The 12,720-nt window shown below is 47.1% G+C and overlaps 1 protein-coding gene across 6 annotated transcripts in view; it reads left to right on the top strand.

Annotated features, from left to right (window-relative positions):
• Positions 1-12,720, top strand: part of MPHOSPH9 (M-phase phosphoprotein 9) — a 63,751-nt gene that overhangs the window by 14,973 nt on the left and 36,058 nt on the right. For all 6 annotated transcript variants that reach the window (XM_088449134.1, XM_088449133.1, XM_088449130.1 and 3 more), the window contains 3 exons: positions 9,938-10,052; positions 12,166-12,247; positions 12,349-12,443. In XM_088449134.1, coding sequence (XP_088305260.1) covers positions 9,938-10,052; positions 12,166-12,247; positions 12,349-12,443 — 292 coding nt within the window. The remainder of the gene's footprint in view (positions 1-9,937; positions 10,053-12,165; positions 12,248-12,348; positions 12,444-12,720) is intronic.

The following is a 12,720-nucleotide window of genomic DNA, read 5'->3' as shown; positions in this document are numbered from 1 at the left end:
TGAGAATTTTATTATGTCACGAATGACTGGATTGCGATTATGTAATTTAAAACAGACAGAATTGGAGATGTGCGCCGACCCTCATGATTTGGTTCTAATTAATTGTGTTTTGGTTTTGTCAAAACCACTCTCATGTGTTTTGGTTTTGGATCTGTATTTTTTTCAAAAAATTATAAGAAAACAGCTAAAATCACCTAATTTTTGCCTGTTTTTATTCCTACAGTATTATTAACCTCAATAACATTAATTTCCAGTCAATTTTACCCACCTTACAGCTCACAATATTGTTTTTCACTTTTCACCAATACAGGCCAAAAGCTGCAGCGAGCTGGCTAAACTAAGTGACAGAGCAGTGGTACAAACACACAGCAGTTTAAAAGAATATAGGACATCTATGAAACACTGCCACACAGCAGTGGCAGACCGGATGACTGTTTAATAAACTATAAAAATGTTTGTTTTCTGTGCAAAAAGACAGTCACCAATGTCCCAAATGGTGCATAATGCATAGAAAAGAGGTGCAATATTGGCATTATCCTTGGGCCTTCCCATCCTTATGTTATATATTAAAAAGGACATGCACAGTTTAACAAACCAATCACTTTGGTGATAGATGCTGCCAATTTTGTGGCTGAAGTGGTTGGTTTGTTTGGACCCCCACAAAACAAGCTAACAATGTTGTTAATGATCGGCTTAAAGCAGCAACAGTGCTGTTAATGTTCTCTTCTATACAGTGGCAAGATGTCGTCATTCTCATCCGTCTCCTCACCCTCATCAGTGTTAACATCATCTTCACACAATATTAACTCATCCTCCCTGGAATCCACAATTACAGAAATCTCTGTACTTTGATGTAATTGGCAGTAAAGGTCTTCCTCCTGGAATTTATAGTTCATTTTGATGAACATCATCTTTTCCACATTTCGAGGAAGTAGCCTTCTACGCTGATCGCTGACAAGGTTCCCAGCTGATACCTCACTAAATATCAAAAAATTAACTAAATAGTTAATCAGTGTTCCATTATCCACAATGGATATCATTAAAATATAACTTTTTTATTGTCTCCTGTCAATAAAATAAATAGTTATTTATTACAGCGAAATATTATTTTTCTCTTTTTATTTTGTGTTTTATTTATTTTAATAAAATCAGTTCTTATGTTACTACCAATGTAATATATGGAACACAATGTTTTGAGACAAGTATTATATTGATATAACCGGATATCTGAAAACCGGGTCTAGTTATATCAACATAATAATTATATCATAACATTTGAGTATCCTGTATATCTGAAACCGGTAGGTGTCTGCAAAACAAGGACAAACAATTTATGTTTAATAAAGGTAGGTGTATACCCTATATTGTAGGGTCTAATAACAGGTCACTGCCACAATTTTAGTGCATCATTCTCAATAACTTCAGTTGCTCAATAATTTCTTTGATATACATGATTTGTTACATGCAAGTACATCAAGAGCACTTTAGTGATTAACAAAATTGATCCCCTAAATAATGTTAGGACTCAAATTATTATAAGTTAAGGCCCCACATACATGTTGTCATTAATGACTTGGCAATCAGGTTTATTATATCATATCATCCCTTCAGGAATTACTATAAATCCCAAATATGACATATAGGATGAAATCTAAATACCCACTGTCTGATTAATCGATTGTTATTAGGCCTCACAGCCGATCCCCTGTGTGATATGATTCATTGAACCCAAATTAACTAAATAGAGTCAGGAATTGATCTTCCAAATATACATTCTTCCATTTGTTGTTTCAATGAGATTTGTAATCCTTTATTAGGAGTCACTGCGCATCTCATATGTGGTATAAATGATGACCCTTGTATAAGATATAAGACACAGCATTAGGGCAGTGACCTAACTCGCAGGCACAGTCTGGTGAGCAGGTGATATATTGTTGCAATGTTACTATTCAAACTGACACATAGACGCCACTGTATAGCAGCAGTCTTATATCATCAGTAATTATTAATTTAAATATATTTTTCTACTTCAGGGTCCATAGGGTATCCACAGGATACCTTGGGGTATAGGTGTGACGTCAGTCATCGGGCACCAAAGAGTTAAGCTTTCAGCCTCCCAGGATGCACTAGGTCCCCCTCCTATACCCCGCCCCCGAGCCAAGGCACTTCAGTTTAGTTTGGTGCCCGGCCGGAGTCGGGTGCACCTGTCGGAGTGGGGGCTAGAAGAGCCCCTGAAGCTTTCTTCTATGCAGCTGTGGCTGCACATCTGGATGTACAGCATGGACAGTCAGTCCTGACGTCCATGCTGTCTTCCCTACACCCCCGCCGGTACCAGAACGCCGCTACCGATCCGGGGATGCTGGTGAGCATCTGGGGTCACAGCTAGCGGTGACCCCAGATGTTCCGGACCATGGCCGGATTCAAGGGGGACAAAGGTAAGCAGCGGGGTCCCGCGGTGGGTCCCCGCTGATCATATGGTCCTGAGTCCCCAGGCAGGGGGCTCCCTGGGGACTGGCTGCAGCGTGGAGCCAGGCAACCAACCTGCGCTTCCACCACCCCCTGGGACAGCGGACCGCAGCAGAGCGGTAGCGCTGCGGCGTCCCAGGGGTTAAATGCATGCCAGGGGAGCGCGCCTTCCCTGTCTCACAGCCGGCGCCTCCCCCGCTGCACACAGCCCTCTCTGCACACTGCCGACTGGTCCTGTGGCAGCGCTCCTCCCCCAGGCCAGCCTCCTCTCTGCTCCTCGGCGGCCATCTTCCTCTGAACGCATGGTGAACGCTGCTGGAAGCCTGGACGGAAGCATCGTGGTCTGGGTCCCCCCGCATACCTCTCCTCCGATTTGGGTCAGGTCTGTGTATGCTGCGCTGTGTCCTACCAGGCCCTGTGTCTGCGTAGTTGATTGATCAGCGCTGTTAGTGCAGGAATTGATATTTCTTTGCATTGTATGTGACTGTGCTAGCGCTGCTGCCTGTAACTTTTCTTCTAAACTGTCAGCTTTATTACTATCCCTGTTCTTTCTGCTAAGCCCTTGCGGTGCTGCAGGGTGGTCTCTCGCCTATTTGATATATAATTGGTGAGAGGGGTCACATACTTGGTGCCATCATGTCTGAAAGTGATTTTCCTCTCCGGCTACAGTGTACTACGTGTAAAGTACCGTTAGCGGAGGGGGAGGGTAGCGCGGAGGGCCTCTGCCGGCAGTGTTTGTCCATGGCGCGGCCTCTTACGGTTACAGCACCGGTACAGGAGCCGCCCTGGGCTTGTTTCGCACAGGCGCTCACAACCTTAGTGGGCCAGTTAGCTCCGCAACCCGCGTTTACACCGATGGGTTTGTCCCAGCAGTCAGTGGTGTCGTCACCCATGCAGGGTTTCCCACGACAATTGGTGGTACCCCACAGTCTCCCTATTTCCCCGCTCCCGGTTTCTCAGGAGCTGGCGTGGGTTAACTCCCTGACGAGTTCTGTACAGCACTTGTCGGATGTGTTGCAAGGGGAGTCTGTGATCCAGCCACATAAACGGCCGGTGGCGTCTCTGTCGGCTCCTTATGAGGATGAGGGGACGTCTGATGATGGGGAGATTCTGGATCCTTACGATCAGGAACCTCTCCATACTAAGGACGCTGACGCTAGGTCCAAGGTATATATTCCTGGACTTATTCGGGCAGTCCGCACAGCCTTGGTGATTGAGGACGAAGTTCCCCCAGCGGCTAAATCTAAGTACGCCTTTTTTAAAGATGAGAAGGGCGATGCCACAGTCTTTCCTCTTTCAGGTCAGTTAGTGGACCATTTAGAGAAGGCGTGGAAACAGCCTGGCAAAAGATACCAGCCGCAGAGGCGCCTGGCGGTGGCTTATCCGTTCGCGGATAATTATTTTGCTAAGTGGGAATCCCCTCCACAGGTGGATTCTCACGTGACCCGTCTTGTCCGTAGTGCCACATTGCTGATGCCATCCATGTCCTCCCTTAAGGATGCTACGGACCGCAAGGTGGAGATCTGCCTGAAGTCCGCTTATTCCCTTGCGGGGGGGGCAGCACGACCGGCTATGGCCATTTGCTGGGTTGCCAGAGCGATGGAGCGCTGGGCGGATTCATTAGAGGCATCTTTTGATTCCGACTGTCCGGCCGAACAGGCGGAGTTGATTGGTAATCTCCGTGATTCGGCCACTTATATCAACGAGGCGGCCTTAGACATTAGTACTCTGGTGTCTAGAATTTCTTCAGCAGCGGTGGCTGCTCGTCGCACCTTGTGGCTGCGATCCTGGAAGGCGGACGCAGATTCCAAAAGGGGTCTGGAGGCGTTGCCATTTACCGGAGAAGTTCTCTTCGGTCCGGATCTGGATAAGATTGTGGCCACGCTGGCGGCAGCCAAATCGGCTTGTCTCCCGTCGGCCGCTGCTCCTTCTGGTTCTGGACCATCCTCCTTTCGGTCATCTAGGGCCCAGGGCAGGCCCAAACCACAGTCTTTTCCTCGACAGGCTGGCCCTAAGAAATCGGCCAAGCCCCGGAAGCAGGCATGGAGTACCAGACGTCCGGCCCCCAAGCCAGATGACAAGCCTGCGGCCTGACGGTCCGGGCCTCCCTTTAGGGGATCCCAAAGTGGGAGGCCGCCTGCTGCAGTTCGCCCAGTGTTGGTCGGTCACTACGACAGACACTTGGGTTCTCGAGGTGGTCTCCCATTGGTACGCCCTCTCCTTCCGGCACAGACCCCCGGCTCGATTCTTTACCACGGGTCTACCATCAGACCGGAACAAGGCTACGGAGCTGCGGAAGGTATTGCACACTATGCTCCAGGCTGGAGTTATAGTGCCTGTTCCATTCTCCCAGAGGGGCCAGGGTTTCTATTCAAATCTTTTTTTGGTACAGAAACCCAATGGGTCATATCGTCCGATTCTCAACCTCAAAGCTCTCAACAGGTCTTTGCGGGTACCAAAGTTTCAGATGGAGACCCTACGGTCCATCATTCTGGCACTGGAACCTGGGGACTACATGGTGTCATTGGACATACAGGACGCTTACCTGCATGTCCCTATTCTTTTGCGCCATCAACAGTTCCTCAGGTTTGCAATCCGCAGCGACCACTTCCAGCTTCGGGCGTTACCTTTTGGCCTGGCGACAGCACCACGTGTGTTCACCAAGGTGATGGTGGTCATGGCGGCTTCTCTGCGGCTGCAGGGAGTCCGCATGTTACCGTACTTGGACGACCTTTTATTGGTGGCAGGATCTCCAGAGCTCCTTCTACGCCACTTGGGCCTGACCATTGCGCTACTGCAACGGCACGGCTGGGTAATCAACTGGCAGAAGTCCACTCTAATCCCGTCTCGGAGATTCTGCACCTCGGAGCCTTATTGGACTCGGAACAGCAGAGGATCTTCGTGACGGAAGAAAAGATCTCTGCTTTACAGTCGAGGGTGCGCAGTTGTCTGCTCAGTCGCCGGGTGTCTACACTCGGCGATGAGGTTACTGGGCTCCATGGTGTCGGTGTTCGACATGGTGGAATATGCCCAGTTTCACTCCAGACCTCTGCAGCACCTGATTCTGTCCAAGTGGAACGGGCTACCGCAGTCTCTGAAGTCCCAGACAATTGTGCTCACCCCGGAGGTTCGCCTGTCCCTTGCCTGGTGGTTACAGACGACCCATCTCAGCGGGGGACGTCCGTTCTGGGTTCCAAATTGGGTCCTGTTGACAACGGACGCCAGTCTTCGGGGCTGGGGAGCAGTTTCGGGTCCACACTTGTTCCAGGGCAGGTGGACGCCGACAGAAGCGGAGCTTCCAATCAATATCTTGGAACTCCGTGCTCTCCAGCAGGCACATCGGGTTCTCCAGGGTCGCCCGGTACAGGTCCAGTTGGACAACGCTACCACCATGGCCTACATAAACAGGCAAGGAGGAACCCGAAGTCGGGCGGCTCTCGTGGAGGTCTCTCGGATCCTGGTATGGGCGGAGCGCAATCTTCCGGCCATATCAGCGGTCTTCATCCCGGGAGTGCTAAATTGGGAGGCGGACTTTCTAAGTCGCCAGGACGTTCTTCCGGGGGAATGGTCCCTGCACCAGGACGTTTTTCAACTACTGGTGGACAGATGGGGTCTTCCAGAGATCGACCTCATGGCGTCCCGGCCCAACAACAAGTTGCCGGTGTACGGGTCTCGCACAACAGACGAAGGGGCGTCTCTGGTGAATGCTCTGTCCATCCGGTGGACGTTCCGGTTCGCATACCTGTTCCCTCCGGTCTCCCTTCTTCCACGGGTAATCCGGAAATTCAAACAGGAAGGAGGGACGCTCCTGTTGATAGCTCCCGCGTGGCCCAGACGGCACTGGTTCTCAGACCTTCAGGGTCTGTCCGTGGACAGTCCTCTGCGGTTGCCGCTACGACCGGACCTTCTGTCTCAGGGTCCTTGCCTTCACCCGGACCTAACTCGGCTGTCTTTGACGGCGTGGCTGTTGAGATGGCCATGCTGAGGTCCCGGGGGTTTTCCAGCTCGGTAGTGCGTACCATGTTGCGAGCTCGGAAACAGTCTTCCGCGAGGATATACCATCGCGTGTGGCATACGTTCTTCCAATGGTGTCGACCGAGAGGTTATGCACCGCGGGAGTTTCGTCTGTCTCGGATTCTCGCCTTCCTACAAGCGGGACTAGATCATGGGCTTCGCCTTGCTTCTTTGAAGGTACAGGTTTCGGCCCTGTCTGTCTGGTTTCACCGTAGGATTGCTACAATACCGGATGTGCCCACCTTTATGCAAGGTGTTCTCCGCATTCAGCCGCTCTTTGTTCCACCTGTGGCGCCTTGGGATTTGGCTGTGGTCCTGAGGGCTCTCCAGGGACCGCCGTTTGAACCACTGGGGTCAGTGGATCTTAAATGGTTGACAGCTAAGACTGTTTTCCTTCTAGCTATTGCTTCGGCCAGACGTGTTTCTGATTTAGGGGCTCTTTCTTGTAGACCCCCTTTCTTGGTTTTTCATGGGAACAGGGCAGTGCTCCGCACTCGGCCCGAGTTTCTTCCCAAGGTTGTTTCCCAGTTTCATGTTAACGAGGAAATCGTTGTTCCGGCCTTTAACTCACCGGGTCTTTCCGTGGGTGAGGCCTCTTTGGATGTTGTGCGGGCCTTAAGGACTTATGTTGACCGCACTTCTTCGTTTAGGAAGTCGGACGCTTTGTTTGTCCTCTATGGCTTCCGTAAAAAGGGTTGGCCTGCCTCAAAGCAAACTTTGGCAGCCTGGATCCGTATGGCTATTTCTGAAGCTTATATTCATGAAGGCCTACCGGTTCCTCCTTCTCTGAAGGCTCATTCCACTAGGTCTGTGGGTCCTTCGTGGGCAGCTCGACGTGGTGCCTCTGCAGTCCAGATCTGCAAGGCTGTTACGTGGTCCTCTGTCCATACCTTCGTGAGGTATTACAGGTTTGACACCTTCGCCTTTCAGGATGCTTCCTTCGGGCGGCGGATTCTCCTTTCTGCACAGGAGCGTCCCCACCCTTAAAGGATACTGCTTTGGGACATCCCCAAGGTATCCTGTGGATACCCTATGGACCCTGAAGTAGAAAATATGAGATATGGTAAGAACTTACCCTTGTTATCTCTATTTCTACGAAGTCCATAGGGTTCCACAGGACTCCCGCCCTGTCGCACCTGTGCTGCAGATGGGCTTTGCTCTGGTCACCGGTTTTTCCGTCTCCCTCTGGTGAGAATGTGATTCTTGTGTGTATCCAGATCTTTTTTTCTCTCTCTTCCTTCTCCTCCTCCTCCGGCCTATGGCTTGGTAACTAACTGAGGTGCCTTTGCCTCGGGGGCGGGGTATAGGAGGGGGACCTAGTGCATCCTGGGAGGCTGAAAGCTTAACTCTTTGGTGCCCGATGACTGACGTCACACCTATACCCCAAGATATCCTGTGGAACCCTATGGACTTCGTAGAAATAGAGATAACAAGGGTAAGTTCTTACCATATCTCATATTATTTTGTTAAAAGGAGGATACACTGACGATAGGTGCAGATACGAATTTGCAAGTTAAGAGCGCTCTGTCAATAAATGATCGATTTGTTTACTAACAATTGGTCAGTTTCATTTATATCTACAAGGGTTATAATTTATACCACATATGAGATGCGCAGTGACTCCTAATAAAGGATTACAAATCTCATTGAAACAACAAATGGAAGAATGTATATGTGGAATATCAATTCTGCTAAAGTAATAAGTTGTCCAGCGCCAGTTAGCTCCCATCTCTCAGCTAGATCCCAGCACCTGCCATCTCCACCACCAACACCTTTATCATCAATCTCATTAATGAACAGAGCTAGTACTGCATCCAATTTGCTAAGGCTGAGTCCTCCCTTATCCAGGATTCCACAGAAAAATCCTTGAGCGCTAGGCCTGCTGCTGCTGGGGGTGGATCTTCATCCCAGTAGGGAACCAAGAATACGATAAGTCTCAAAAACCAATTGACTGTTAAACAATACTTTGCAAGAAAAAGCAAGTATGACAGCTGTCTCCCAGTTGCACAGCAGATCACTGAAGCTATGACGGCTATGCTAGTATTAGCTCTGTGTCCAATTTCTGTAATTAATGTATTTTAGTTTTAAACTTTAGCAGTTTATCTAGCTCGACCAATATTAACACCTTTTATGCTAGGTACACACTATACAATATGTTGTCCGATCCATTGGTTTGTAGTGACATATAGTCCACATCGGCCAGTGTGTACCCGCTATGTTGCTGATGATGCACATTCCTGCTTGTTGTCAGCGACATCCTCCATTGGACCTGCATGCAGGTGGAGGCACTTGTATGCATTTGCCGATGCCAGCTCCTCCGCCGGGTCCCATCGCTAACGAGGTTGTGCACACTAGACATTGTCTAGTGTGTACTGACTATAAGAGGCTGAGGACTGGAGTGGACAGACACACATAGGTCAGCTCAGCAGTCATCAGTTTGGCAGCACACAGCTTTCCGGCGGTCCTGTGTGAAATAGCGCCCGAATCACTGTGGAAGTGATTTATATCAAATCCAAAACATGCGAGATCCAACGCCGTTAAGATGATTCTTGGCCTCGTTTTGGAATCAGAGCCTGTTGGAAAAACCCAAGCCACTGCTTGGATTCACTCAGAAATCAGAAGTTCGGATGGACTTGGTTTTCAGAAAACCAAGCTCTCACATCTCTAAAGCAGCCCATACACTGTGCGATATGCACCATGCAATGTGACAGGTGATCCGACGTCTGACATATCGGGCGGTCCCCACATACGGTTCGATCAGGTGGCCGACCGCCCGATATGCCGGTCCACCCCCTCTAATAGAGCTGCATGGGATCGCACATTGCATCCCCAGATCAACTGAACCTGCAGTAAGATCTGGGGGTGCAATGTACGACCCCACAGGTACGCACACTATCCGATATCATGCCCATACACAGTGCGATATCGCAGCCAAATCGTACCAATCCATCAGATCGGCTGATTTATCGCACCGTGTATGGGCCGCTTAACATAAAAATTGAAAATTTGGCATAAAATAATTTTAGAGTGTTGGAAGGTTGTTCAAAATAATGCAACAGAGATGTCAACAGGAGCAAGGCTTGGTTGAGTTAGACCATAAAGAGGTTACATCTGTGAAGGAACAATTGCAGGTGATATTCTCAGAGGGACAGGTGAAATAAAGCAATTCTAAGCTGAGGGATAATACAATATAGGCAGGGGTCGTGATGCGAAAAGTCATCTCAGTGAGACCATAGCCTATGAAAATCAAATTTCTTAAAAATTAAGCTTCTCTTTAAGCAAAAATAGTAAATGCCATTCTAATTCATCATTTCAGTTAACTGATTATAACTTTCTTAAAAGGTCATGTGATTTGAAGATTAAATGTTGAACTGTGATTGTAATGTAAATGTGTATAGTTGACCAATTTAGTTTTATCTAATTAGTAAACCACTTTTTTTGTTTTGTATTATTTTAGTAAATCACTGACCACCTGGGCTCAGAAGCAGAAACAGACATCACATAGGAAGGTTGCCAAAATGGACCAGGTCACTATTCATTCCAGTCATTCAAATTCTCACCCAGAAAAATATGTAAGTTCTAGTTGTGTGTTTCTGCATATTAACACTTAACTGGCTATTGCAGGGATAGTGTGATACTATATGGACATGATGAGTATTCTGCTTTTTATATCTGACTGAATCTTGTTACAATAACTTTGATGTTCAAGCCTCCCTTGCATTTCCTGCCTAAGTGAACTTTACACGACTATGCACTTTATGGATATATTATTTTGGATAAAGAAAATATGTTGCTTGATTAAATGGATGTGCTGGCTCTCTTTGTACCTATACCTACCATTTATGTGCTAGGTACTCCAGCAGTTAGAATTTGAAGTGTGTGCAGCAGTCGTGTTTTTAGTGAAGCAAGTCACAGAAAAAAATATTGCCCCAAGCTGCTGTCCATGGTGCTGAAACAGCAAGAAAGCACTCAAACTGAGCCTATAAGAAAGAGCAATGTGCCTTGTTGCTTAGCAGCAGCCTAGAGAAGGGAGGGAATCGGGGACTAAGCAGGGTCACGTCTGAGAGACCGCCTCCAACGAACCCATGAAGATGCCCAGATGCAGATACAGTAGCCAGGGGAGTCATAGCTATCAGGAATTTTATAAAAAAAACAAACGACCATCTGAACATCATCAAATGATTTCCATTTGATGGTGACAAAATTGGACCGTCACCATCAAATGGTAAAAACACTACCTTTGGAAGAAAAACATTGGTGGTTAGAAACCATCTGTTTCCTTCCCTACACTGAACCTGCATACGGACTCTGGCCATCACTCCTCCACCGTGAAATGCTCCCTTTCCAGCGTGATGTTCTCACTCAGCCACACGCCCTCGGTGAACAGAAGGCACTTCCCATGGCAGTCAGTGCTGTTCTCGTACAGGGGCACCACGGCTCAACAGGAAGCCCAGTAAATACAGGGTACATTGTGCAAACAGGAAATTGCTCATCGCCATGTTCAGCAGCTGGGAAGGGGTGCGCATGGAGGCTGCGGAAATAAGCATAGGTGCTCCAGCTCCGGGGACATGCTGCTGATAATGCTTAAAGTTTCCTAAGCATTATACTCCTGCCCTCGCCAGCACATCCCAGTGGCTGGGCCCCAGCCAGCTGCAGGGCAGCAGCAGTGGGGGGTGACAATGGTGAGGTGCAGGGGTGAGAAGCATAGAGTTCTGGTGAGATGCAGAGGACTGGGGTGACATGGCGTAGGTTATGAGATGGAAGGGGCTTTGGTGAGTTGAATTTGCTCCCGTGCGAAGCCAAGTCGTATCGCTAGTAGTGTATATAAATTGAATTATGCTGTACTTTACTATTACAAAGGTTGAGTTGTTCAGACTCTATGACATGAATACAGCGTTTGTCATTCGGACCATTTCTGTACTCAGGTTGCCTTCTCAAAGCTTAGTTAAGGGAACTGCATACTTTTTTTTTTTTACAATTCTACTCTATTTTGGGTGTTCTAGCAGAAACTACTATTTCTTTGATTTCCTTTTTAATAAATTGGCAGTATGGGTGTGACCAGGAGGACCAGCAGGAAGCTGCTGCTGCTTATTGGTCCGTGTAGTCACTCCATTCATTTATTTATCTTTTATGTTTGAAATTTTCAAGAGATGGATGGTGTGCAAAAATATGAGGAAGAGGGGGGCTGAGCGAGGAACAGGAAAAGAGAATCTCAAATGCTAATTACACAAGTGATATTCACACATGCAGACTGGCTAATAAACACTGCTTTTACTATGACTAGAAACTTAAAGGACTGTTCATATTCCTCACATATTTTCTTATGTTACCTCCACGGTATCGCACTCTGCTACAAGTTTACCATTGCCAAACTACACTGCTCCACTCAGTTGTCAGCAGGTGATTCTTCCTAAAGACACGTGCAAAATAGGACAGGGTTGGCAACACTTGACTGGGTCCCGCAACCATACACACGGTTCTCTTCCCTTTTATTATTATTATTATTATTATTATTATTATTATTATTATTATTATTATTATATGGAGGATCCATGGTGGGACCCACCTGAGAGCAGAAATATTGGAAAATGTCCCTGAGCAATTGCACTATGATAACTAATCTGTTATAAAATGTCTACTTCCTATCTCTTAACTTCATTTAATTTTATCTTTTTTTTTTTTTAGCTGGAATATACAGATGGGTCCTCAAATACATTTTACCTCAATCGCACAGAGAGTACAAATTCCTTATTTTCTGCCGGATCTGGTATATAATGTGATATTAATTTAAATTGGATTATTTACATTTTATTTGCGTGTGTTTATGATATAAACAACTAAATTGTTGTTGCATGGTATATTGAATAGGGTTTACCTACTGGATGTTGGATGAAAAGGAGATGTACCATCCTTTACCTGATAGATTTGAAACTGGATTTTCCAAACTTGTTTCCACCAATGAGGTATGCTCCCCTATATTAAGAAACTTCAGTTAATTTTGTATATGTGTTTATTTTGCATGTTCTACCTATTTTAAAAATCCTGTCTAAAGACCCCCAAACACGGTGAGATTCAAAGTTGGTAAGATCAGTTGTACGATTTCCCTTGAAATTCTTCATAAGATGTGGTCAAATGGTGTACGATTGCTCATTAAGATCATAGGATAAAATGCATACAAGTGTATCGCATCGTACACGATCAGTTGAGATCTCTCTGCAAAACCATCTGATCTGCGATCCA

The sequence above is a fragment of the Taudactylus pleione genome, unplaced genomic scaffold, assembly GCF_031769625.1.
Source record: "Taudactylus pleione unplaced genomic scaffold, aTauple2 ptg000479l, whole genome shotgun sequence".
Lineage (NCBI taxonomy): Eukaryota > Metazoa > Chordata > Amphibia > Anura > Myobatrachidae > Taudactylus > Taudactylus pleione.
The sequence above is the reverse complement of the archived record's forward strand: the minus strand, read 5'-3'. Positions and strand labels throughout refer to the sequence as shown.